The 20,872-nt window shown below is 38.9% G+C and overlaps 9 protein-coding genes across 9 annotated transcripts; 5 read left to right on the forward strand and 4 right to left on the reverse strand.

The window, feature by feature from the left end:
- Nucleotides 1-399: 399 nt before the first annotated feature.
- WALSEDRAFT_18505 (kinase-like protein) lies at nucleotides 400-4,183 on the reverse strand (the record flags this gene model as incomplete). Its single annotated transcript, XM_006958181.1, has 5 exons — nucleotides 400-1,029; nucleotides 1,075-1,458; nucleotides 1,508-3,165; nucleotides 3,214-3,424; nucleotides 3,470-4,183. The coding sequence occupies 5 exons, from the start codon at nucleotides 4,181-4,183 to the stop codon at nucleotides 400-402; spliced, it is 3,597 nt and encodes a 1,198-aa protein (XP_006958243.1).
- Nucleotides 4,184-5,513: 1,330 nt separating this feature from the next.
- On the forward strand, nucleotides 5,514-6,816 carry WALSEDRAFT_54486 (kinase-like protein). Its single transcript, XM_006958279.1, has 3 exons — nucleotides 5,514-5,587; nucleotides 5,609-6,380; nucleotides 6,679-6,816. The coding sequence occupies exons 1-3, from the start codon at nucleotides 5,550-5,552 to the stop codon at nucleotides 6,706-6,708; spliced, it is 840 nt and encodes a 279-aa protein (XP_006958341.1). The 5' UTR covers nucleotides 5,514-5,549; the 3' UTR covers nucleotides 6,709-6,816.
- Nucleotides 6,817-8,596: 1,780 nt separating this feature from the next.
- Nucleotides 8,597-9,241, forward strand: WALSEDRAFT_60360 (40S ribosomal protein S20). The gene is made up of 3 exons (XM_006958280.1): nucleotides 8,597-8,608; nucleotides 8,653-8,893; nucleotides 8,947-9,241. Exons 2-3 carry the CDS (start codon nucleotides 8,684-8,686, stop codon nucleotides 9,097-9,099), a joined length of 363 nt encoding a protein of 120 aa, XP_006958342.1. The 5' UTR covers nucleotides 8,597-8,608; nucleotides 8,653-8,683; the 3' UTR covers nucleotides 9,100-9,241.
- Nucleotides 9,214-12,817, forward strand: WALSEDRAFT_68908 (ARM repeat-containing protein; the record flags this gene model as incomplete). The annotated part of the gene is made up of 5 exons (XM_006958281.1): nucleotides 9,214-9,295; nucleotides 9,340-9,545; nucleotides 9,593-12,082; nucleotides 12,129-12,558; nucleotides 12,603-12,817. The coding sequence occupies 5 exons, from the start codon at nucleotides 9,214-9,216 to the stop codon at nucleotides 12,659-12,661; spliced, it is 3,267 nt and encodes a 1,088-aa protein (XP_006958343.1). The 3' UTR covers nucleotides 12,662-12,817.
- Nucleotides 12,818-12,834: 17 nt separating this feature from the next.
- On the forward strand, nucleotides 12,835-13,461 carry WALSEDRAFT_57434 (hypothetical protein). Its single transcript, XM_006958282.1, has 2 exons — nucleotides 12,835-13,021; nucleotides 13,071-13,461. The coding sequence occupies exons 1-2, from the start codon at nucleotides 12,889-12,891 to the stop codon at nucleotides 13,409-13,411; spliced, it is 474 nt and encodes a 157-aa protein (XP_006958344.1). The 5' UTR covers nucleotides 12,835-12,888; the 3' UTR covers nucleotides 13,412-13,461.
- A 64-nt stretch (nucleotides 13,462-13,525) lies between these two features.
- WALSEDRAFT_28699 (hypothetical protein) lies at nucleotides 13,526-15,674 on the reverse strand (the record flags this gene model as incomplete). The annotated part of the gene is made up of 2 exons (XM_006958283.1): nucleotides 13,526-14,010; nucleotides 14,057-15,674. 2 exons carry the CDS (start codon nucleotides 15,672-15,674, stop codon nucleotides 13,526-13,528), a joined length of 2,103 nt encoding a protein of 700 aa, XP_006958345.1.
- Nucleotides 15,675-16,017: 343 nt separating this feature from the next.
- Nucleotides 16,018-16,530, forward strand: WALSEDRAFT_9064 (DUF572-domain-containing protein; the record flags this gene model as incomplete). The annotated part of the gene is made up of 1 exon (XM_006958169.1): nucleotides 16,018-16,530. A coding segment is annotated over one exon (513 nt), but the record flags the coding sequence as incomplete, so codon positions are not given.
- A 315-nt stretch (nucleotides 16,531-16,845) lies between these two features.
- On the reverse strand, nucleotides 16,846-18,326 carry WALSEDRAFT_68912 (UEV-domain-containing protein). Its single transcript, XM_006958284.1, has 4 exons — nucleotides 18,186-18,326; nucleotides 17,899-18,137; nucleotides 17,679-17,855; nucleotides 16,846-17,630 (listed from the first exon to the last, which is right to left on the reverse strand). Exons 1-4 carry the CDS (start codon nucleotides 18,319-18,321, stop codon nucleotides 16,899-16,901), a joined length of 1,284 nt encoding a protein of 427 aa, XP_006958346.1. The 5' UTR covers nucleotides 18,322-18,326; the 3' UTR covers nucleotides 16,846-16,898.
- Nucleotides 18,327-18,411: 85 nt separating this feature from the next.
- On the reverse strand, nucleotides 18,412-20,421 carry WALSEDRAFT_18512 (heme peroxidase; the record flags this gene model as incomplete). The annotated part of the gene is made up of 3 exons (XM_006958182.1): nucleotides 18,412-19,913; nucleotides 19,964-20,159; nucleotides 20,215-20,421. The coding sequence occupies 3 exons, from the start codon at nucleotides 20,419-20,421 to the stop codon at nucleotides 18,412-18,414; spliced, it is 1,905 nt and encodes a 634-aa protein (XP_006958244.1).
- Nucleotides 20,422-20,872: the final 451 nt, after the last annotated feature.

Below are 20,872 nucleotides of genomic sequence, written 5' to 3' on the forward strand. Positions count from 1 at the left end.
TAGTAAATATCGGAGTGAATTCAATCGTTAACGTTTTACAATATACTTAAATAGTTTAAGTACTTATAACAAAAGCGACAGTGATACAATTGACAGACTATAATGTTTATTGAAGACAATACTGATAGTATTCGTTCAAACTTTTGGTTTAGATCTTTGCCATTCCTTACACCCTACAGAATAAAGAACGAATAGCTATAAACTCATTTTATACAATAAAAAGAGAAGAATTGCAATAAAGATAAGTCCACAATTCTTAATTCCAGTTTCAATATAAAAAGTAATCGAACCTCTGAAGCCTGTACGTGTTCAAATAATAGAAAATAAATGATAAATCTTAGTATTCTATAACGCGTAGGGTATATCATTAGTGATTCCTAATAAATGTTAATTGTTGCTTTAAAGATAATGAAGACACCTACTTTGGAATTCATCGTACGCAATTGAACGAGAGTTCTCGTGTGCGTTTCTAATGACACCAATCATGTATTGGGATGCAGCACGATCATCCAAATGAAGCATAAACCTATCTCTCAATCTACTGATAGTGCCTTCTCCCTTGAATGATGGCAATTCAGTTCCCAGCATGAGCTTGACGACATTTACAATCTCGTTGGCATAGATTCGAGAAGCTATGAAACCCTTAACAATGAGCTCCTGGAACATCTTATAACCGTCACTATCTTTACCGCCCATCACAGTAACCATTTCGTGACTCAATTTGAACGAGTTAGGCTCAAATTTGATACCACCAGGACCGATATCGAATAAGAAACCGAAATCAATGTGAACTATGTGACCCTCCCCATCGATCATAATATTACCATTATGTCTATCTTTAATTTGCAATATGTAGCAAATGAGAGAGTAAGCAGCCATAGATCTAATGAAGTTAAGTCTACTCTTTTGGTAAGCCATACTCTCCTTAGATCCAAACGTTTGTAAGAAATACTCCGCGAGATCGTTTACTTTGGCTCTTCCCATTTCATCTCTTGACGTTGCGTTTGGTACGACATCAATGACACCACACTTAATAACGTTAGCAATGAGTATTCTAAATTGACGACTACTTACACCAGGGCCTGTAGCAGTGACGCGATATGGGTTTAAATACAGAGCTAATCCACTTGTGAAGAAGATAGTTTTGAATATAGCTATGGCTTGTAAAGCAAGGACATCTTGACGGCAATCGTCTCCGACCTTGAATATAGCTGCTTGCCATTTCTCAAACACATGCTTCTTCTCTTCTTGGTCATTGTCAAGTATACCATCATCAGCAGACTCAAGGTTAACGACCTCTTTGCGGACCTTGAATGTCGCCATAAATGGAGCCTTTGCATGACTTTGTAAAGGTCTACCGGAAACCTTATCGATATCGACAACAACACCATCTGGATTACTTGGTAAGTATACACCAGGATCTACCTCGATCTGTTTCATTTCCTCGTCAATCTTTTCCTGGAATAGTGTCAAATCACGATAACAATATAAAAAAACAGAAGCTTACCTTCTTCTCTGGTTTGCTCTTTTTCACGAATGGTTTGAGTTTACCGGAAATCGAAGTAACGGAATCGAAAAACGTGAACTCTCTTTCGTAGAAATCCTTAGCATCACCAGATAGAGATGAAACTATCATATTGATCATATTTTCTAACAATGGTTTCATAGGATCAGCTAATTCACCATTATCATCTCTATGCGTGTTAGCTTTCATGTTCCAGATAATTTGATGACAGAATAATTGAGAAATCTTAGCTGTCTCGAAAATGAATCTTTCCACGTATCCTAATTTATCATCACGAAGAGCTTGTACTATTTGTGGAACGTAGAAGAAAGTAAGTTGAACTGTGTGATGTTCCAAACATTTCATTGCATATTGTAATATCATTGAATCATTTTTATATTCCGGTTGGAAATATGCCAAAGCAGAGGAAGGAGAAACAGGTGCCCAAAAGTTGAGGAATCTTAGTGATGTTGAAGAGAGTTCTTGAAGGCCACCATTGAGGAAGTGTTCAAGAGCTTCTGGGATATCAATAAAACTATTTGTGAAGTGTCTCGCCAGTTTCTTCAACTCCCTTGTGATAGTTGGTGATTTAAATCTGCTTGCTAAGCCCATCAACAATTCTGTCGAATGAGCCCACGCAATGTTAATGTATTTATGCCATTCATGCTCGGATATTGTTGCATTATGCATTAGTGATGGAAGATAACCACCTCTCTCCGCATCGTTCAAAGGATCGAGCCATACTTTCAATTTGTTCACCTCATTATCGAGCAATACTTCTAAAAGTTTTATTCTTTCTTTGTAGGTGTTATCCATAGAGGTTGAAAGACTACCAGATGATTTAATATTTAATAAGAAGACATTCAGACATTGAATGTCTGACTTGATTTGTAGTCTGTTACCACCGAAACACCAATGTGGCTTAACAGTGAACCACGAGAGTGCACAGTTGAGCGTTGATTCTCGTAACAAACTCTCAGAGTTGGAATCCAATGAAGCAGTTCTGATGACTCTAAAAGCCGTGTTCAAGATTGTGAACCTAAGTTCCCTAGATAATGGATGTCTGCTCATCAGGCCAGATTTCGTTGATTTATATAAACACTTTGAGATGGTAAAGATTGCGACTGGATCGTGTGATTCAAGTGATGTGAGGAATCCATTTAATAATTGAATAACGTAGAGATGGGGTAGGAATGTTTTCTTAGCTACTGTCGCATTATTGTTCATTTCTTCTTCGTTCGATGGTGAGTACTCAATACCATCGTGGAAAGGATCAATTTCGGAATTCACTGTAGAGAACAATCCTTTACGTGCTTTGATAGTTGATAACCATTCATTGCATATTTCCATAATGGTTTTAGTTTGAAAATCTTTTCTTTCGTGGAACAACCAAATCCATACTTCAAGTGCAGTGGAAATAGAATCACCTGTGAATACTTGGAAGGGAACTGAAACCAAATAATGGAGGAGCTCAAAATCAAGCTTATTCGATGCAACAAGGATACCTGCACATCTCCAAAGAAGACGCTTGAGATCAGGTAGAGTCAAATCACATTCCTTGTTGTGTATACCATAAAGTAAATCTTGTGTTTGCTTCTTTAGTCTACGTACATCCTCCTTAGAGATCTCATTGTCTGGTATTTTGTGCATTTCGTTAACTCCTTTGAAAGCGTTAGAAATAGAACGAAAAGCTTTAGTTACGTTCTCACCCTTCTTTAATGCTAATCTAACACCTGTAATTTCACCATTAGTTTTACAACGAAGTCCGAATCTATTGGAGAAGGCACCGGCAAGGTCTTCATCCAATTGTGACTTCGAAGCTAGGTGAGAATCGCTTGATGGTATCTTGAGTGAATATTTCAGAGCCAATGAAGCGCCATAGTGGGTTGGAGATGCTTCACTAGTCTCACTGAGATATACCTATCGACTTCTTAGCGTAAATAATTTTAGAATAAGAATACTCACGCTCAACGCGGAGCTGAGCTCCAAATTTGCACCAGGTAAAGCCGAAATAACCCATACATCGAGAGAATGAGTAAGCTTTTTAATCAAGCTATCCTTGAGCGAATAATTGTCAGGAAGGTCAACCTCAAAAGCAGCGAGTGTTGAACTGTAATTGAATTTGAACGAGTATTCAAATTCCAGTTGGTTAGTACATGACTCATGAAGCAAACTGAGCAGTTCAAGGATCGTAAATATTATTACTTGCTTGGAGACCAAATTTGGTATTGCTGTCAAAAGCCTATTCGAGAAACTGAAAGCAATGGATCTCACAATTTCCAATCTATGGCAGGTTCCCACGAGTAACGCTTTGATCTCGTCAAGGAGTTTAACATCTATTGATTGGGATCTCGATCTTATTGCCCAGGATTGTATGAAAGTGTTAGTCAGTGAATCTGCAATTGACTTGATACATTCACTAGATGACGACTCGCTGAAACAGTCATCTTGGAAATAGTTGAGTATTCCCGAAGGATGACAATGTTGGCAGCGTATGTTTTCAAGTTTGTACACTGTCAAAAGCAATACGACATCATCAGAAGATAAGTAACGGATATCATTAGCTTGCTTTGGTAAGAGTTTTACCAAAGATGCGCGCTTTTCTTGTATCGATGCGTGACTGGTGATATCTGTCTGACTAAAGTTCAGTGATGGTGACTTCAAAGCTATCGTTTGCATATCTTTGGTGTCCTGTAATGCATGAGTTGTTGAAATAACCCAGAATTTTCTCAGCTTGGCCAATACTGTCTCATCCCATTCAAGAGCACTATTGTCAATGAGAGTTGCAATGATGTGAACATACTCATCTAAGCGCATATTCTTACCGCTGGATTGTATGAAAAGGCGCAAATAGTGATCCAAGACTGTAAGTGCGAGTGATTTCTCTGGTAAAGCGTTCAATGCGAGTGATCTTTGAGCATCGATAGTATTTTCCAATTGTGAGAGTGTTTTAACTATTTCAAGAAATGTTACCTTGTCAGTGATAGTAGACAGGGAGACTAAATTGTGTGCAACATCCTGTGTGTTAGTATATCTGTTCAAATTCTGCAGCAAAACGTTGATAGTGAGGTTCGTAATATTGATTGAATTCAATTTCAACGAGATATCAGTAACAATAGCAGCAGTTGTAGAGGATGAGTGATTAAGGATCGATTGTAGAGTTGATACTAGCAAATCTTCATCGGTCGACTTCTTAAAAACGGTCAACAGGCAATGAGAACAACTTGAAATGATCTCTTGGTCATCAATGACATTTTGAATAATGAAACTCTTCAATTCAGTGAGTGTGGTATTGGTTTGAGTTTTGTTATTGAGGGTTAGGATTGTGAGATTGTCGATAACATCGTGGCTATTGATACTTTTGATTAGATAATCAAAGTAGTCAGACTTATTATGTGATAAAATGAAGGAGATTGTAGATAAGTATAAAGAGTGACTGTCTTGGTTCTCTTGGTATCTAGTCAGGAACTCCAAATGGACTTTATTGAAGAATTGCGCGTGTTTGTCGAGAATTTCACTGATAGGCTTTTTAGTTAGACTATCGATGCTATCAAAACCGGTAGCTTTGATCAAGACTTTCAATAGAAGTTCGGAATTGGTTCTAAATTGTTTGTGTAGTTTGACAAAGTGGTCCAAGTTCCAATTAAAGAGGTGTATCTTGGCGTATGTATTCTGAACTACTACTGGATACTTTATAATGAAGTCTAGTAATTTGTCGACTACTTTGACCACGTCATCCTGGCCAAGCACGCTCAAACGTGCTAAGATAGAGTCTACCAAATCAAGACGATCGTGATAAATGTACAACTGATCGAACAAGTCATCAACAGAGTTGTTATTCCTGCTATAAACCTGATTGAAATCCAACCAATGGTAGCTAAGCTTGTTATCCGTAGCTGGCTTGTAATCTAATAAATCTGCGACGTTATCTAACTCAGATAATATTAATTTATTGAACTTATTTTCTATTCTGTCGCTATATCAGCCATAAATCTCCTTCAACATCGACACCCACCTTGTATTCATCGACGTCGATCAGCAAAAGATGAATAAAATAAAGGAATTGCAAAAACCGCCGCAGAAGTTCATAAATCATATAAGCAGCCCTCAGACAAGCCAACTGCTACCTTCTCAAATCTACAAACCGTTGCAGATCGTCGGTAAAGGCGCATACGGCAGCGTTTGGAAAGGCTGTCACTTGCAAACTGGCTTTGTAGTCGCTATAAAAGTTATTGACTTCGATATTGCAAGCCAGTCTACTACTATTGAAGATGACGTCGCTGATATTCAGCGCGAAGTTAGCGTACTATCCAGATTAAGGGATGTAGAGAATAAAAATGTTACACGCTATTACGGCTGTCATTTAGAAGGTCCTAAACTTTGGATTATTATGGATTATGCAGGTGGTGGCAGTGTACGCACTCTGATGAAAGCTCAGCCAAGATTAGAGGAGAAATTCGTCGTCGTAATTGTCAGGGAATGTTTATACGCACTTAGCTTTCTTCATAAATCTGGTATTATCCATAGAGACATCAAAGCAGCAAACATTTTGATCAACTCTGCTGGAAGAGTTCTGTTGTGTGACTTTGGCGTTAGTGCTAATTTACCATCTGCTCACTCTAAAAGAACAACATTCATCGGTACACCTTATTGGATGGCACCCGAAGTTATTGCGCACGGTGCTGATTCTATCAATGGCAGAGAATACGACATGAAAGCTGATATTTGGAGTTTGGGTATCACTACGTACGAAATGTGTCAAGGTAGACCACCGCTTTCTGATCAAGAAGCTATGAAAGCTATCTTCTTAATCACGAGATCACCTCCTGCTAGATTACCAGAAGATGAAAAATACTCAAAAGAGATACGTGACCTCGTCGCTTCTTGTTTAGTAATGGACCCGAAATTGCGTCCTAATGCCGATGAGCTACTTAAATCTAAATACATCAAGTCTACTTCAAAGATACCAACCGCTATACTTAGAAAATTACAAACTATATATAATGAATGGGAGATGCGTGGTGGTCAAAGAGCTAGTCTTGCTGGCCAAGTCTGGGATGACGAAGAAGAAGAAGAAGTTGCCTTCAACACTAATTACCAAAGAATGAGTGGTTGGGATTACTCCACGATCACACCTTCTGAATCTCAACAGACCAGACAGGTCAATTTAGAAGATGAATCTAGTTCTCAAGGTGAGTAGTTAATCTGTTTGGATGATAGCCTACTTATTACTTCTTTAAGACAATAAATTTAGACCGATTGCTCCTAGAAATAGACTTTTAAGGATTTTTGATGACCCTAATGCAGAAGATGAAAATGATTTAGCAACACTTGGCTTAAGTCAGCCCCAAATGAAGCCTCAGATCAATAAATCCGAGGACACTGATCAAACTATGCGTCAAATTGACCTTAATGCCGTGTCTTCAGGAGATGGCTTGATTGATTTGAGTGCAATTGACAGTAATTACACAAATGATGAAGTTATAGATATTCCATCACAAAGCAGCTTCACGCCTGACTATATCGATATCGACATGGATACCAAATCGCAAACAAACGGTGGCAGGACAGTTAGGGCATCCTATGGTGCTTTCCAGCCGATGGCTCAAATAGACACTAGTTTCATGAATGGGAAAACGAGTCAAACACCTACCTCACAACACAGACATAAATCATCATACGCTTCGAGTCGAAATTTATCGATAGATTCAACCAATTCAGGTTCTATGTTCGATTTCTCGCCAAAGCCGACAGACGATGAACCACCACAAGTGAATAGTGCGAATGGTAAAAGTGTATTTGAGGGTTCGTTTGCGTTTAGATCGAGAGGTAATTCTTCTGCTACAACATCACCAAGAAGTGCTTCACAAAAGTCTAAGTTGAGTACAGGACATGGTTTATCACCTCAACCGAGCAAAGATTCGTTAGGATCACTGTCACCTTCATTCCAATTCCCACCGGTGCCATTACCGACGAAGCGCGAAAGAAGTGCGTCAAGATCACATCAGAGTCCTACTTCACCTAGTATTACACGCTCACCTTCGCTAGTGCGATCACACAGCCACAATCCATCGTCGAGTACGGGTACTATGTGGGAGCTAGATGATGTAAACCAAGAGGCGGTCAATCCTGATGTGCCATTAACGTCAGGTGGTGGTCTCAAGCGCAGACCTACGGTTACACGTAACAGTTCTGTGTCAGTGATGGAAACTATACCTTCACCAGACTTGAAGCCGTTAAACTCGTCTTCAAAGCTCTCACAGTCAACTCCAAGCAGCTTAACACATCAGTTCAAAGGATCCAGTGGGGGAGCTCACAATCACAAACGCAGGTCAAGCCAGATACTTGAAAGTGGAAATCCAAGCAGCGCGAGATATAGGAACATCGGCAGAAGAGCTAGCAGGAGCGAAGGACAAGTAGTTGTAGGTGTTGCATAAAAAACACGACGGTTACTGATTAAATAGCAGTTCAGTACGTCAGTTTCATCTGATCTGGCCACACTATCCGAGGACGCGACGAACAATGATCCACTAATGATGGTTAATAGGAGCTACAGGCTTAGTGAGGATAGCGCACAGACGCCTATGGCTGTCGGCGAGCAAGATGTAGTCAAGAGGGTGATAAAACCACTAGACTACAATCGGTTATGTCAAACGCAAAGCAAGCAAGTCTTAGAAGATGAGTTGAATAAATCGCTCGAAGGATTGCAATTTTATTTAGATACTATACAAGACAGTGTAATTTAAATGTATTATTAAAACTATGAATGTGTTAGCGTTGAAGAGAGAAGAAAGGACTGCTCAGCCAAGGCTGAAACATCTGTCTTCACTATGTGTCAGACGAAAGATGGTGTATGTTTGGTTTATCATCATCGCAGTCTAAAAAATCACTCACTCGAAGTGTTAGATGAAGAGAGAAGACGAAAAGAGGAGGCCTTTTATATGGGAGGGAAATAAAAAATGAAAAAATGCAAGGCTCTATAATCTATAAAGTGTAGAAGATCTCTAAATAAAATAAAAGTATGAGTTTTAGATAGTAAAAGAGCAAATTTTTTACGGTATTAAATTTGAATCTGCCGTTGAATATAAACCTTCATCGCCTTTGGTGAGTAGGTAGTATTAAAAATGAACTAACTAACTAGAGTTCAGTCACCTTCTGACTCTCCAGTAAGCAGCAAAGATGAGTTACGTCGCAAAGGACCAAAAGGAAGTCGAACAAGCACCAGTTGCTCAAACCCACAAGATCCGTATCACCTTGACCTCACGCAACGTTAAGGCTATTGAGAAGTTCTCTGCAGACCTCATTAACCGCGCTAAGGACAAGGATTTGCGTGTCAAGGGTCCAGTCCGTCTTCCAACCCGTGTCCTCAAGATCACCACCCGTAAGGCTGTAAGTATACTATATCGATAGCTTACTACCTCGTTTGTCTAACAAAATTACAGCCAAACGGTGAAGGTTCAAAGACTTGGGACAGATACGAACTCAAGATCCACAAGCGTTTGATCGATCTCACTGCTACCTCTGACATCGTTAGACAAATCACTTCTATCTCCCTCGAACCAGGTGTAGATGTCGAAGTCACCATCGCAGCTTAAGCGCTTGTTATCTTGTAGAAACTGCATAAATAATTGTTTTATGCTTATTTTTTATTTTTATTTCTTATCTCTCCTCTTTCATTACTACCATCTCTTCTATATCTCGAACGACTAATGATTGATGGAGATGTGATAGCTAAGCATAAGAATCTACGCGATTTAAACTTGAAAGCATACACTGAAATAGAAGATAGTTGTATGTATATCATGTCTCTTACTACACTACTCATCTCTACATAGCGTCTGCGAAATTAGATTCATCTCTCAAACGACACACAGCGTTCTTAAAGCGTATTAAACTTGGTTTAGGAGCAGAGAACGCAGCTGCTAATATAAAGGATATTCAACAACTCAGCTTATCGAAGCACGTCGAAGAGATCGTCGCAAATATACCTGAAGGTGTACTCAAATGCAAATCTGAGAAAGATATTTGGGCAGCAGTTGAGGTGTGTCTAGTATACCTCATTTACTCCCTCTAAATTACCCTACATAGATCATCTCAGCTCTCCACCAGCGATTCCCTCAATCATTCACAACTCCATTAAGCACTCTCTTATCAACAGCATTAAACCCTCCTAATAAAGCTCAACTAGCCCAGTCAACCCCTGAACAAAAAGAGAAGGATGAGATCGCTAGAGTAAACCGCCAGAGACCAATCTTGAGAGTTACAGGAGAGCTTTATTTAGTTGGTGTGTTGTTAGATCCACCAGTTAAGAAATCTACAAAGGAAACAGATTCCGCAAAACCCCCAGATGGTTGGCTATTTATCAAATTGAAGGAACTCTTGGCCACCGACAAAGATCACGCTAACATTCCAATATTGATATCGTTTATCAAATACTTTGGCAACTTGATATACGGACATGGCGGTCCAGAGCTTAGATTCGTTGATGGTCACACCCAGGATCGCTTCAGATCACTCAGCGCTGCATATTACGAGACTGTCTCTAGAAAACTCGTGAAAGAGCACCTCAAATTACAAGAACAGGACAAGAGAAATCATGAAGCATATATTAAGTCTGGTGAAATCTTTGAAGACAGACAACAAAATTATGAGAAGCTTACAAAAGTCTACGAAAAACTTCTGAATTCAACGCAGACACTCTCAGAATTACTGCATATAGCCATGCCTGAACTTCCAAAGGAGCAATCAAAAGGTCTCGGTGGTCTGGTCGTTGCTGATGGAAGTACCGCTTTCAACAGAGAGACAGAGGAGTACGATTCAACAATAGGTAAATGGGAAGATGAGGAGTCTAAAAACTTTTACGAGGATGTCCTAGATTTGGCCGATATTGTACCGCCGTCTGTCTTGGCTAGTGTTAACGCCAAGACGTCTGAACAGAATGAACAAACGGCTGATGTGACCGAAACTCAAAAGCAGGCTGAGGTTGAAGAGCAGCAGCAAAAGGAAGAGATTGTCAATACTATCAACACATCAAATGATGAACCTGAGGAAGGGATGTCAGCTGGTCCTGCTGCCCAGTTAAATGCACTATTCGCAAAATTACCTGAAATGAATAACAGAGCGATGATTGATCAAGTTGCCGTAGAATTCGCAATGTTTAATTCAAAAGCAGCAAGAAAACGTGCAGCCAAATCAATAGCATCTGTGCCAAGAAATAGATCTGATGTTTTACCATATTATGCTCGACTTACAGCAATTTTAAGCAAACATATGCCTGATATTGGTAAAGGTGTTGTCGATTTATTAGATGATGAATTCCGCTATCTCCAAAGGAAAAAGAATTTAGTCAAGGAGTTGGCAGAATCGAGAACAAAGAACGCAAGATTCATCTCTGAGTTGACTAAGTTTGCAGTTGTACCAACACACTACATTCTTCACTGTTACAAAGTCCTCCTTGATGATTTCACTGGTGTAAATGTAGATGTTCTCGCTATCTTTTTAGAAACTTGCGGTAGATACCTCTTACGGTCAGAAGAAACAAGTGAAAAGATGAAAATATTCTTAGATTTAATGAAAAGAAAGCAACAACTTCAGCACTTAGATCAAAGACAACAGTTGTTGCTTGAAAATGCATACTATCAATGCAACCCACCTGAAAGAGCCGCTAGACCTGAAAAATATAGAAGTCCAATTGAATTATTTATTAGACATCTCATATACGATGTTCTCGCAAGGAAGTCCATCGATAAGGTATCAAAATTATTACGTAAACTACATTGGGAAGATCCTGATGTGATAAGAGTACTTCTGAACGTATTTACAAAAGTTTGGAAGATCAGGTTTAGTAGTATATCATTATTAGCAATTTTGGTTTATGATTTACAAAGATTTCATCCAGAATTTTGCGTTATGGTAGTTGATAAAGTCCTTGATGATATAAAAACAGGCGTTGAGCAAAATATATTCAAGTATAACCAAAGGAGAGTTTCGAGTATAAAGTATCTAGGTGAATTATACAACTATAGAAGTGTTCATAGTAATCAAATATTTGATACTTTATGGACGTTGGTTACATTTGGTCATCCTGGAGGCAGACCATTACCTGGCTTATTCACTCCGTTAGATGTGAGCACAGATTTCTTTAGAGTACGTCTAGTCTGTACTTTATTAGACACTTGTGGTACTTGTTTCGATCAAGGTAATCAGAAGAAACGACTAGATTACTTTTTGACATTCTTCCAAATGTATGTCACCACGAAGGTTTCGCTACCAATGGATATAGACTTTATGTACACGGATACGCTTGAAGCTTTGAGACCGAACATGAAGATCTCACGTACATTTGAAGAAGCCGTTACCGCAGTAGATGAAATGATATCGATGGATAGTGAAATAAACCAAGCTGACGACATATATGAGGGTGTATATGATGATGATGAAAGTGATAATGAGGAGAACGGTATAAGAGAAGGTGCTGCACCTATAGAACAAGCTGAAGATGAAATTGAAGGTGTAGTAGATGGTGATGATCGAGAAGCTGAAGTTGAAGAAGATTCGGACTCGGATTCGGAATTGGATGTGCGTAAAATTTAATGATAATGATACAATGACTAACTTAAGGAAGGAGAATGATCAACCAGATGACGACAACGATCAAGATGTCGTATTACGCGAGAAAGAAGCAGCTGAAATACCAGCTGAAGATGAAGACGAATTTAATAGAGAACTCGCGAAGATGGCAACTGATAATTCAGATTCAAAGAAAGTCGACAAGCGCGCTTTATTTGATCTGAGTTTACCGATGATAAAGAAATCTTCAATGACGCAGCAAGAATCTGAAGAAAGGGATCCATCAAAAATGAAATTTACAGTCTTGACTAAGAAAGGTACCAAGCAGCAGACTAAAACAGTTGATGTACCTTCCGAATCGGCACTTGCTGTTAACTCGCGTACAAACGCACTCCAAGATCAATACGAGCAGGCTCAATTAAAGAAACTTGTCCTTGACTATGAGAAGCGTGATGCGCAACAGCAAGACGTAGATGAACGTAAACGTGAGTATCTCATTAGATTATAAACGAAGACTAATATCCTATAGGTTGGGATAACCTATCTAAAGCAACAGGAGTGAAGATAAACTTTAAACAAGAAACCTAAAGATATCATTAGCAAGTATAACTATCAACTAAATGTGAAATGCTTGACAATCGAGAAAGTCGACGCGAGAAGTTGCAAAGGGCAATTTTCTTAAAAACTTGTTAATTAAGAATAGATATAATAAAACTTGTTGTTTAGTCTAACGTTTAAATAAACAATATTTTTTATGACCAAAATTGACCAATCAGGAATTAGTTATCCGGCTTAGCGATTGACCACCATCAAGAATGATCATTAATAGAGCTTCACAAGCTACACAGAGGCAGATAAGAACTATTTCAACGAGTAGAGTGTGTAGAGGTTCTGATAGCCATTCTCATGGATACGACGATGGATCAAACGAAGTCTACGCACCAGCTAGTGAGTTTAGATAGCACTAAAATCAGACTATTAACAAATTTATTCTAAGACTTATTGAGCGCTGGTTGGTTGAAGCTTTTCGGTTTTGCTGGTCTCTCAGCTGTCGCATTATCTGCTTACAGTTCAACCCAAGATGGTAAAGAACCATTCCTTACACGTTATTTGTCCTACAATAAATCATCAACTGAGGAATCAAAGACGAACTCAGATAAATTGTTAGCTTTAAAGAAGGAACTCGCGGATGAAACTCTCTTAATGTCAGATGCACACCGTCCTACGCTCATTAGACTTTCAAACCCTGGTACATTCGAGCAAGCGTCACCCCACAAAATAGCAGTTGGATCACAATCAGACCTCAGTGATCTTAAAGTAAAAACCAACAAGGAATAAACTTAGTGTACAAGAAGAAAACTTACATATATCAACAATATAAATTGAAAAAATAACAAAAAAGGGTGTCCTTAGAATATTTGCGTGTTTGTGCTTTGGTATATATTACAATTCTTACTCATGGGTAGTCGATTCATCATTAGCTTGCACTTGAAGACCTAATCCACCAATGCCAATATCACGTTCCATTACGCAAGCTAACCTCTCAGTTTCTACTTCAAACGATTTTAAACTGTTTGCGATTGATTTGGCGTCATCATTGATAGCAGCTTTATCAACTGATTGCTTGCTAAACGCCGTACGGTAACTGTCTAATGACAATTGTGGTAACATTCTAGTATAAAACGATGGCGTTGGTGATTTATCATTATTATGTGATAATGATGATGGTGTAGGTGGTGAATCTATGTATACTCCAGATGATCTATTTGAAGTTTCTATACTACCTTCAACATAATCATCTGACATAGAGATACGTGTGTTTTCAGTAACTGAGCCAGCCCTCGTCCTCAAGGTGACATCATTGAATGTTTCGCTTTGTCGCCTGCTTGGCAGGTCATAATTAGGAGCTATCTGTAAGTTTAGCTTATCAAGGCGATCTGAATTGAGCGTTAGTAAGATCTAATAATACTGATCAACACCTACCTGATATAATACCGAATCTTATTTGCCAATCTTTTAATATACGTTCTGGTGTGTGTTCATGATTAAAAGTACACCACTGTTTGCACCATTGAAACCTTAATGTATGACTTTCATTATAGTATTCCACTTGTAGCCTAACGAACTGTTCAACTATCCCCCGAAGCGCTTTCCTAAGCCCTTTGAGGAACTCTGGTAACTCAATACGTAATTGGACATCCAGGGCATGGAATTTCTCAAAAACTTCATGAGCATTACTAACTAATTGACTTGATGAAGCTCGACTTTTTGATGGTATAGCCATGAGTGCAGTCTCAAACTCCTTAAGGAGTTCATTACGCTTAAGTATAACAATACGTGGGTTCGAAGTAACTTTCATCACTTGTTTCAGTCGATTATGTATCTTGCTGTCAATTTCTCGTACTAAATTCGCATAAGGTCTTCTGAAAACTTCTCTAATGATACGGGCATATGCTTCAATTGTCATTGTTGATTCATTCTCTACAACTGATACACCATCTAATGAACTAGTTGCATACCACTTTCCAACTAATTTAGCCAGTTGATTCAATTCTAGACTTAAGCAACCTATCCAATCATTGATATGCTTAGCGAATGCAGCCATTTGTTGTAATTCGAGTTCTAACTGACCAACTATTCTATCAAATATTATTGATTCCTCAGGTGCATAGGTAGGTGGTCCATTTTGATTACCTTGATTATGTTCACCAGCCAAATTTTGTGGTGTCTGCAAGGGCGACGAAGATATTGACGAACTTGGTGAAGAATGAGTAACAGATTTAGCCCTACGACGTAAGAATGTACGTGATTTCTTTGAAGGCATTTGTGGAGTCTTTTTGACAGTGTTAAGATTAGGTGTTGGGGGCGTTCTACCAACCTCATCTACACTATTGTAACCAGAGTTACCAATTGTGAGTAAAACATGGTCAACTGAGTCTTTTCTAAATTTCGCATCGTTAATGCGTGCCGCAAGATTTTGTAAGTCTTTTAAAGCTCTTTCAAGAGAATTAACGCCAAACTTGTTTTCGTTGCATTTGATAAGATTATTTAATAGCAATGGGTATTTCAAGATACGTTGAAATGGCTTGACGAGAAGTGAAGGTAAATCCCAAGCATTAGTCAAACCTTGAAGTTTCTTGCTACAATCATCATGCCATGCCTGAACTCTAACATCAGTTTGTAGAAGATGTATGAATCTATTATTTGATGATGTTTGTCTTGAACAATAATACATGTAAAGTGGCTCAAAGTGTGATTGGATGTATTGACAGAATAAGTCACCGACATTCAAACCTTTACTTGTGGTATTCTCTAATTCAACTAAGAACTCTTGTGACCAAATTAAAAGTGCGTGTATATTCAAGAAAATGGCTCTCAAGTCATTATTTGCGAGTATAGGCTTATTTTGACCGTCAATGAAAGTAGGTAAATTAGGACTATTAGGGAATGCTTTCCTTGATAATTCATAGGCTTCTAATTCAGCTTGCTGATTACATTGAAAACCAGTATCTATGTACTGTTTGTAATTTCTCGTACTACCAGTTGAATTAGTGGAAGAAATAGATTTTGAACGCGTTAATTGCGTTTGTTTAGGTTTCATAGCAGATTTAAAGAAAATCTCATAACAAAGTTTAAGATCATTGGCATACGTCCTCTCCGTATCGAGTAACTCATTTAAAATGAGTGACTGAGTTGATGTAGAAGATTGCAAAGAAGTAGTAGAAGATGAATTAGTTGATAGAATCGTGTTTTTTCTCTCTCTCCGCCGTGGATTCTTTGGTGTAAGTTGTGGTGGGGTAAATAATTGAGAATCTGAAGGTGGCGGGGGAAGTGGCTTCTGTGGAGTTGGTTTCTGATTGGGTATTGACATGTTTCCCAATAAAATAAAAGGTGATGATGGTTAATAACAAAGGAGATAATGCCTTAAGTCACTACTTCCAACAATGGCAGACCGAAAAGTCTTGAATAAGTACTACCCACCAGACTATGATCCATCTATTATACCCCGTATGAAAAGGGGTAAGGAGCGTCAGCAACAAGTACGTCTGATGACCCCTTACTCTATGAGATGTACGAAATGTGGCGAGTTCATCTATAGAGGAAAGAAATTCAATGCCAGAAAGGAAGAAGCTAAGGGAGAGGATTATTATGGTATAAAAGTCTTTAGATTCTATATAAAATGTCCACTATGCTCCTCAGAAATAACATTCAAAACTGATCCACAAAATACGGATTATGCGGCTGAACATGGCGCTACACGTAATTATGATGCATGGCAAGAAACAGAACCAAAGAAGGACCTCTCAAAGATCGCTGCAGAAGGTGATGAACCTGAGGAAGAAGAGCAAGATCCTATGAAACAGCTTGAACAGCGTACATTAGAATCTAAACGTGAAATGGAGATAATGGACGCTTTATCCGATATTCGCACACGTAATGCTAAGAACGAAAGGGTGGATGTTCAAGACATCTTGACAAAAGTTGGTAAAAGATCAACGAAGGAGTTGAATGAGGAGGATCTCCATAAAATTCAGCTCGAGCAGCAGGACGAAGAGGAAGTCGCTAAAGTATTTGGTAAACTTAAACGGACTAATCAGGATGATGGTAGTGACGAGACGATCAACGTTAAACGAAAGTTCAAAGAACCCTCTCTCACTTCCTTACTATCAGAGAAATCCAAAGCTAGTCTTAGTTCGACTCCTAAACCAGCACCTCCTGTCAAAAAGAAGAAAGAAAGTAAACTCGGTATAAAACTCGGAGTAAAAGTGAATAAATAAGGTACTTTGTAATTTTTAAACTGTATGCATATATTTATATAGATTAATCATTGATGAAATGATTCATTTTGATCACTATTAACCATATAATCAGATCTTGATTCTAATCCATTTTGTATTTTCTTAATAAGAGCCCGCTTAAAAAATTGCTCTCTAGATAATTCTCTAATAGTGCGTAAAGCTCTCTCGAGATCAACTCTACCGGCGTTGAGAGCTCTCCCAAGGTGATACATAGTATCCTCAATAGCTCTATCTTCAGCGATAAGATCGACTAGTTGATTTGCTACCAAGTTATCACCACATACAATCTCATCAACACCAATTTCACCCTTCCTACGTCCATTTTCGAGAACACTCAAACCCTGTTCGGTCGTTTCATTTACTTTAAGAGCCACACTTTTACATATTTCGTTGACTGATTTTAACCTTGATTGCTCATCATTTATAACATCTTTCGCGCGTTCAAGATCACTTTTCAGAGTTAACTGAGAATTGTATAAATTACCGTGATTTTCTAATGATTGTGAGACCTTTTGTGAGAATATTGCATGAATAGTTGCGTGTAATTTAACTGTATTGGGGTTTAATGGCCGTGTTGGAGCCGGCTTGATCTCATCAGGTATAGTATTCGCAGTATGTGGTATTGAATTGGGTTCTGTAGTCAACAAATCGGCGGTATCAGATGTGACTACATTCTTCACTGGGCTTGATATTTGATTTATAGAATGTGGTGGTGGTGGCCTACGAGGAGGTGAATCGACTCTCGAAGTCGATGGTGTCTGCTCGAGTGTAAGCGTATGATGACGATGCGCTGGCTGATCACTCACGCTCGATTGTGACAGACTAATAGAAGGCGGTTTATGAGGTCGGCTTGGAGTCGTTTGGCCTGTCTGTGCTCCTTGTGTCTGCTGTTGTTGCTGTGTCTCGGTTGATTTGGCGTACAATGGTGGATTGATTTCGAAGCTGTTGCGCAAGACAAGTGATAGATCGACGAGATTGAAAGCCTAATATTGATTAGCACACTCGAAACAAACAAGTAAGACCCACTTCTGGTTTCTTGTGCCAATTCTTGACATAATCCAGATTAATTAATCCACTGGCATCGACACCATTACCTGATTTTACGAGCATAGAGGACGTAGGTACTACATAAACCCATGGTGCTATTTCTGGATAATTATGAGGTATCCAAAATGATATCGGTATATTATACTGTACACCGCGATAATGTATTGGTAAAACGCCATGTAAATTCAGTAGCAACTCTGATACACCATTATCGTGTACTATATCGCTAGTAAGTTATGTATTCATTTATATATACCATAACTCACTATATACCTCCGTACGTGGTGATAGAGTCTGATAAGAAGCTAACAGATTAGAAACATCATTGAATACTCTCTCTCTATGCTTATAATGTGAAGTAACTTGCTTCAACCAATCAGATACAATAGTAGATATCATCATCGTTGAACAAAAAGAAGGTATGTATTAAGTATTAACAGGCGTATAAACGTAAAATAAGTAAAATCATAATAATATCTGTAGGTTAAGCTCCTAATTGGTAGTGAACTTGTATTCCTTCTCAATCTTCAATTTAGTCAAGTTCTTCTTCATTGTCTCAGGAGTGTTGAATGGGAAAAGAGCGTAAACTGAATCCTTATCAAGAGTGTTTGGAAGAGTGTTTTCAAGGAGTGTGACAAGCATACCACCGAATGCCTTGTTGCTGTTATCTGGTTGAATGTAGTTGTAACCCCATGTAGTCAATGCTTGAGGTGTGCATTCATTAGTCAAGAATCTGTCACCACGAACGAGTGAAACGGCATCTGATAAGATAGCTCTTGAGACTGTGTATCCTGGACACAAACCTGATCCTTCGATTGGTGGTTTTTGCTCTTCAGCTAATAAACCTGGGTATAACTCCAAGTTATCGATGTGTCCATACAATTCACGAGCTGCTTGAGCGACTTCCTTGTCACTGTTCCACTCTTCGAAGGACTTGAATTGAGTCAATGACATTGCCTTTCTAAATTCATTCATTGTACATAATCCCCAAACTTCACGTGCTTGTTTCATACCCATGATATCAACGACACGGAGAACAGATGGTGTACCTCTAGCTCTGAATGAACCAGCTGGCTCATCAATAGCTTGCTTCAAAACACCAACGAGATCTTCATTCTTGAAGGTACCATTTTCTTGACGGCTGAGACCTGGAATGTTACGCTCGGATGGTTCATTACCAGAAGCTTGAATTAAACCATAAGCCTTTTGACCAAATTCTCTTGGAGTGATCTTGTCAAAGTCAACATCATCACCAAACATCTTCTTGAAGAAGTTCTCAGTCCATTCTGTGTCAGATTTTGACAGAACTGAGTGCCATCTGTAAAGAACATTGAATTCAATAGAGACAGCACCACCAGTACCAGTTTCGAGTGGTGGTTGACCCATGTTGTGAACTTCTGCACGTGGATCGAGAACCCAGGTTGACTTTGAACGTGTGAGACCGAGGATAGCTCTCAAGTAATCGTGTAAGACAATGTTGGCGAAGAAACCACAGTTGATGAGCTTAGCGGTGTGGAAGATGTCCTCATCTTGTTTCTTTTTGTTTTCATCGTCAAGTTCTGCCCATGGTTTGTACCACTTCTTCTCGTTTTCGCGGAAGATGTTCTCACAGATGTAGTTGTGGTTTCTGTTCAATAAAATGAGAAGTGTGGTAATTGCTGGTGGCATCATGAACAATCTTGACTCAGAAATGGTATCTGGTTTAAGATGACCGTTCTCGAATGAACGAACGGAGTGTTCTTCTTCAACGTTGTTACCGTATACAATAGCCAAATCCATGTAAGATGAAGTACCGTTAACAGCTGAGTTTTTGGTGTCTGTTCTGAAGATAGTGTGGATGACGCATGTAGCGAAGTTAAAGAAAAGTGAGCTCAAACCAGTTGGGTGAGCCAAGAAGTCACCTTCCTTTCTACGGAGGAGCTTGTTGAAGACGTCTTCCTCAGAAGGGAGTGGTTGAGTGTAGACATGCTTCAAGGCAACGTTACGAGCATATGCTAGTTATTGTATTAGCGAATAAGAACACTTGAATAACTAATAGACTCACGAGTGTTTGCTTTACCCAATGAAGGTAAGAATGGGTTGTTGAGTGAACCATCGGCATGTCTGATACGGAGACTACCTGATACGTGCTCGTTACCGTTGAATGGAACATCACCAACGTAGTTTAATGGTGGATGTGGAAGATCTTGCCAGAGCATTTGAATGAATTTACCGGTGAGTCTATCATTCTCTGGTGTAGACTGCGTAGGGACGTGCTTAGAAACCAAAACACGTGAGTAAGAATACGAAACTCACTGGAATAGTTGAGAGAATACCAACCATTCTTTCTAACAAAAATTCTCTGTCATTTTGTGCACCGCCGTTAGCTGCAGTCTTCAAAAGATCGTGAAGTACGCCAACATCTTGGAAGAACTTGCCTTGGGCGATTTGTGATTTAAGGTTACCCAATAAGTTCCAAACAGGCTTGAGTAAAGATTGTTTGTTCTTATCGTTTGGTGCCATTATGGTGGTCGTGGTAAAAGGAAGAAAGTGATTTGTTCTTCAAATATGACACATTCCAAACTTTAAATTCGAGTGGAGGTTCCCGATGTCATATGGCATGAAGTGAGAGATAAAAACTACAATATATAATGTATACACCTAAAATATTCTCGATATCTTCCTGCTTTCGCCGCGGCACCTATTAGATAAAATTTGATATGTGTTCCTTAATAAAACTTTAATGGCATCGATTGTAAGTACATGAAAAAAATGGGTTTGTTTCACTTTTTGTCTCATATATTTTTACCTTGGTCTTATGTTTATACGACATGCTCCACCGCGCTTTGGCCCACGAGGAATGATCGAAGAGAATTAAATTTTGCCGCGCAAGTCAAAACCATTCCTCCAATAAAAATTCCGTAGTTTGATTACAAATGTCATCAACACCAGAAGACGTGAAACAGCAACCAGA

Source organism: Wallemia mellicola, assembly GCF_000263375.1.
Source record: "Wallemia mellicola CBS 633.66 unplaced genomic scaffold WALSEscaffold_9, whole genome shotgun sequence".
NCBI classification, from domain to species: domain Eukaryota; kingdom Fungi; phylum Basidiomycota; class Wallemiomycetes; order Wallemiales; family Wallemiaceae; genus Wallemia; species Wallemia mellicola.

Coding starts and splice junctions, on each gene's coding strand:
- WALSEDRAFT_54486 (XM_006958279.1), top strand. CDS start 5,550: ATGAATAAAATAAAGGAATTGCAAAAACCGCCGCAGAA. Junction 6,381..6,678: donor CAAAAGAGATACGTGACCTC/GTCGCTTCTTGT, acceptor TCAATTTAGAAG/ATGAATCTAGTTCTCAAGGT.
- WALSEDRAFT_60360 (XM_006958280.1), top strand. CDS start 8,684: ATGAGTTACGTCGCAAAGGACCAAAAGGAAGTCGAACAAGCACCAGTT. Junction 8,894..8,946: donor AGATCACCACCCGTAAGGCT/GTAAGTATACTA, acceptor ACAAAATTACAG/CCAAACGGTGAAGGTTCAAA.
- WALSEDRAFT_57434 (XM_006958282.1), top strand. CDS start 12,889: ATGATCATTAATAGAGCTTCACAAGCTACACAGAGGCAGATAAGAACT. Junction 13,022..13,070: donor CGAAGTCTACGCACCAGCTA/GTGAGTTTAGAT, acceptor ATTTATTCTAAG/ACTTATTGAGCGCTGGTTGG.
- WALSEDRAFT_68912 (XM_006958284.1), bottom strand. CDS start 18,321: ATGATGATATCTACTATTGTATCTGATTGGTTGAAGCAAGTTACTTCA. Junction 18,138..18,185: donor ACCACGTACGGAGGTATATA/GTGAGTTATGGT, acceptor CTAGCGATATAG/TACACGATAATGGTGTATCA. Junction 17,856..17,898: donor ATTGGCACAAGAAACCAGAA/GTGGGTCTTACT, acceptor AATCAATATTAG/GCTTTCAATCTCGTCGATCT.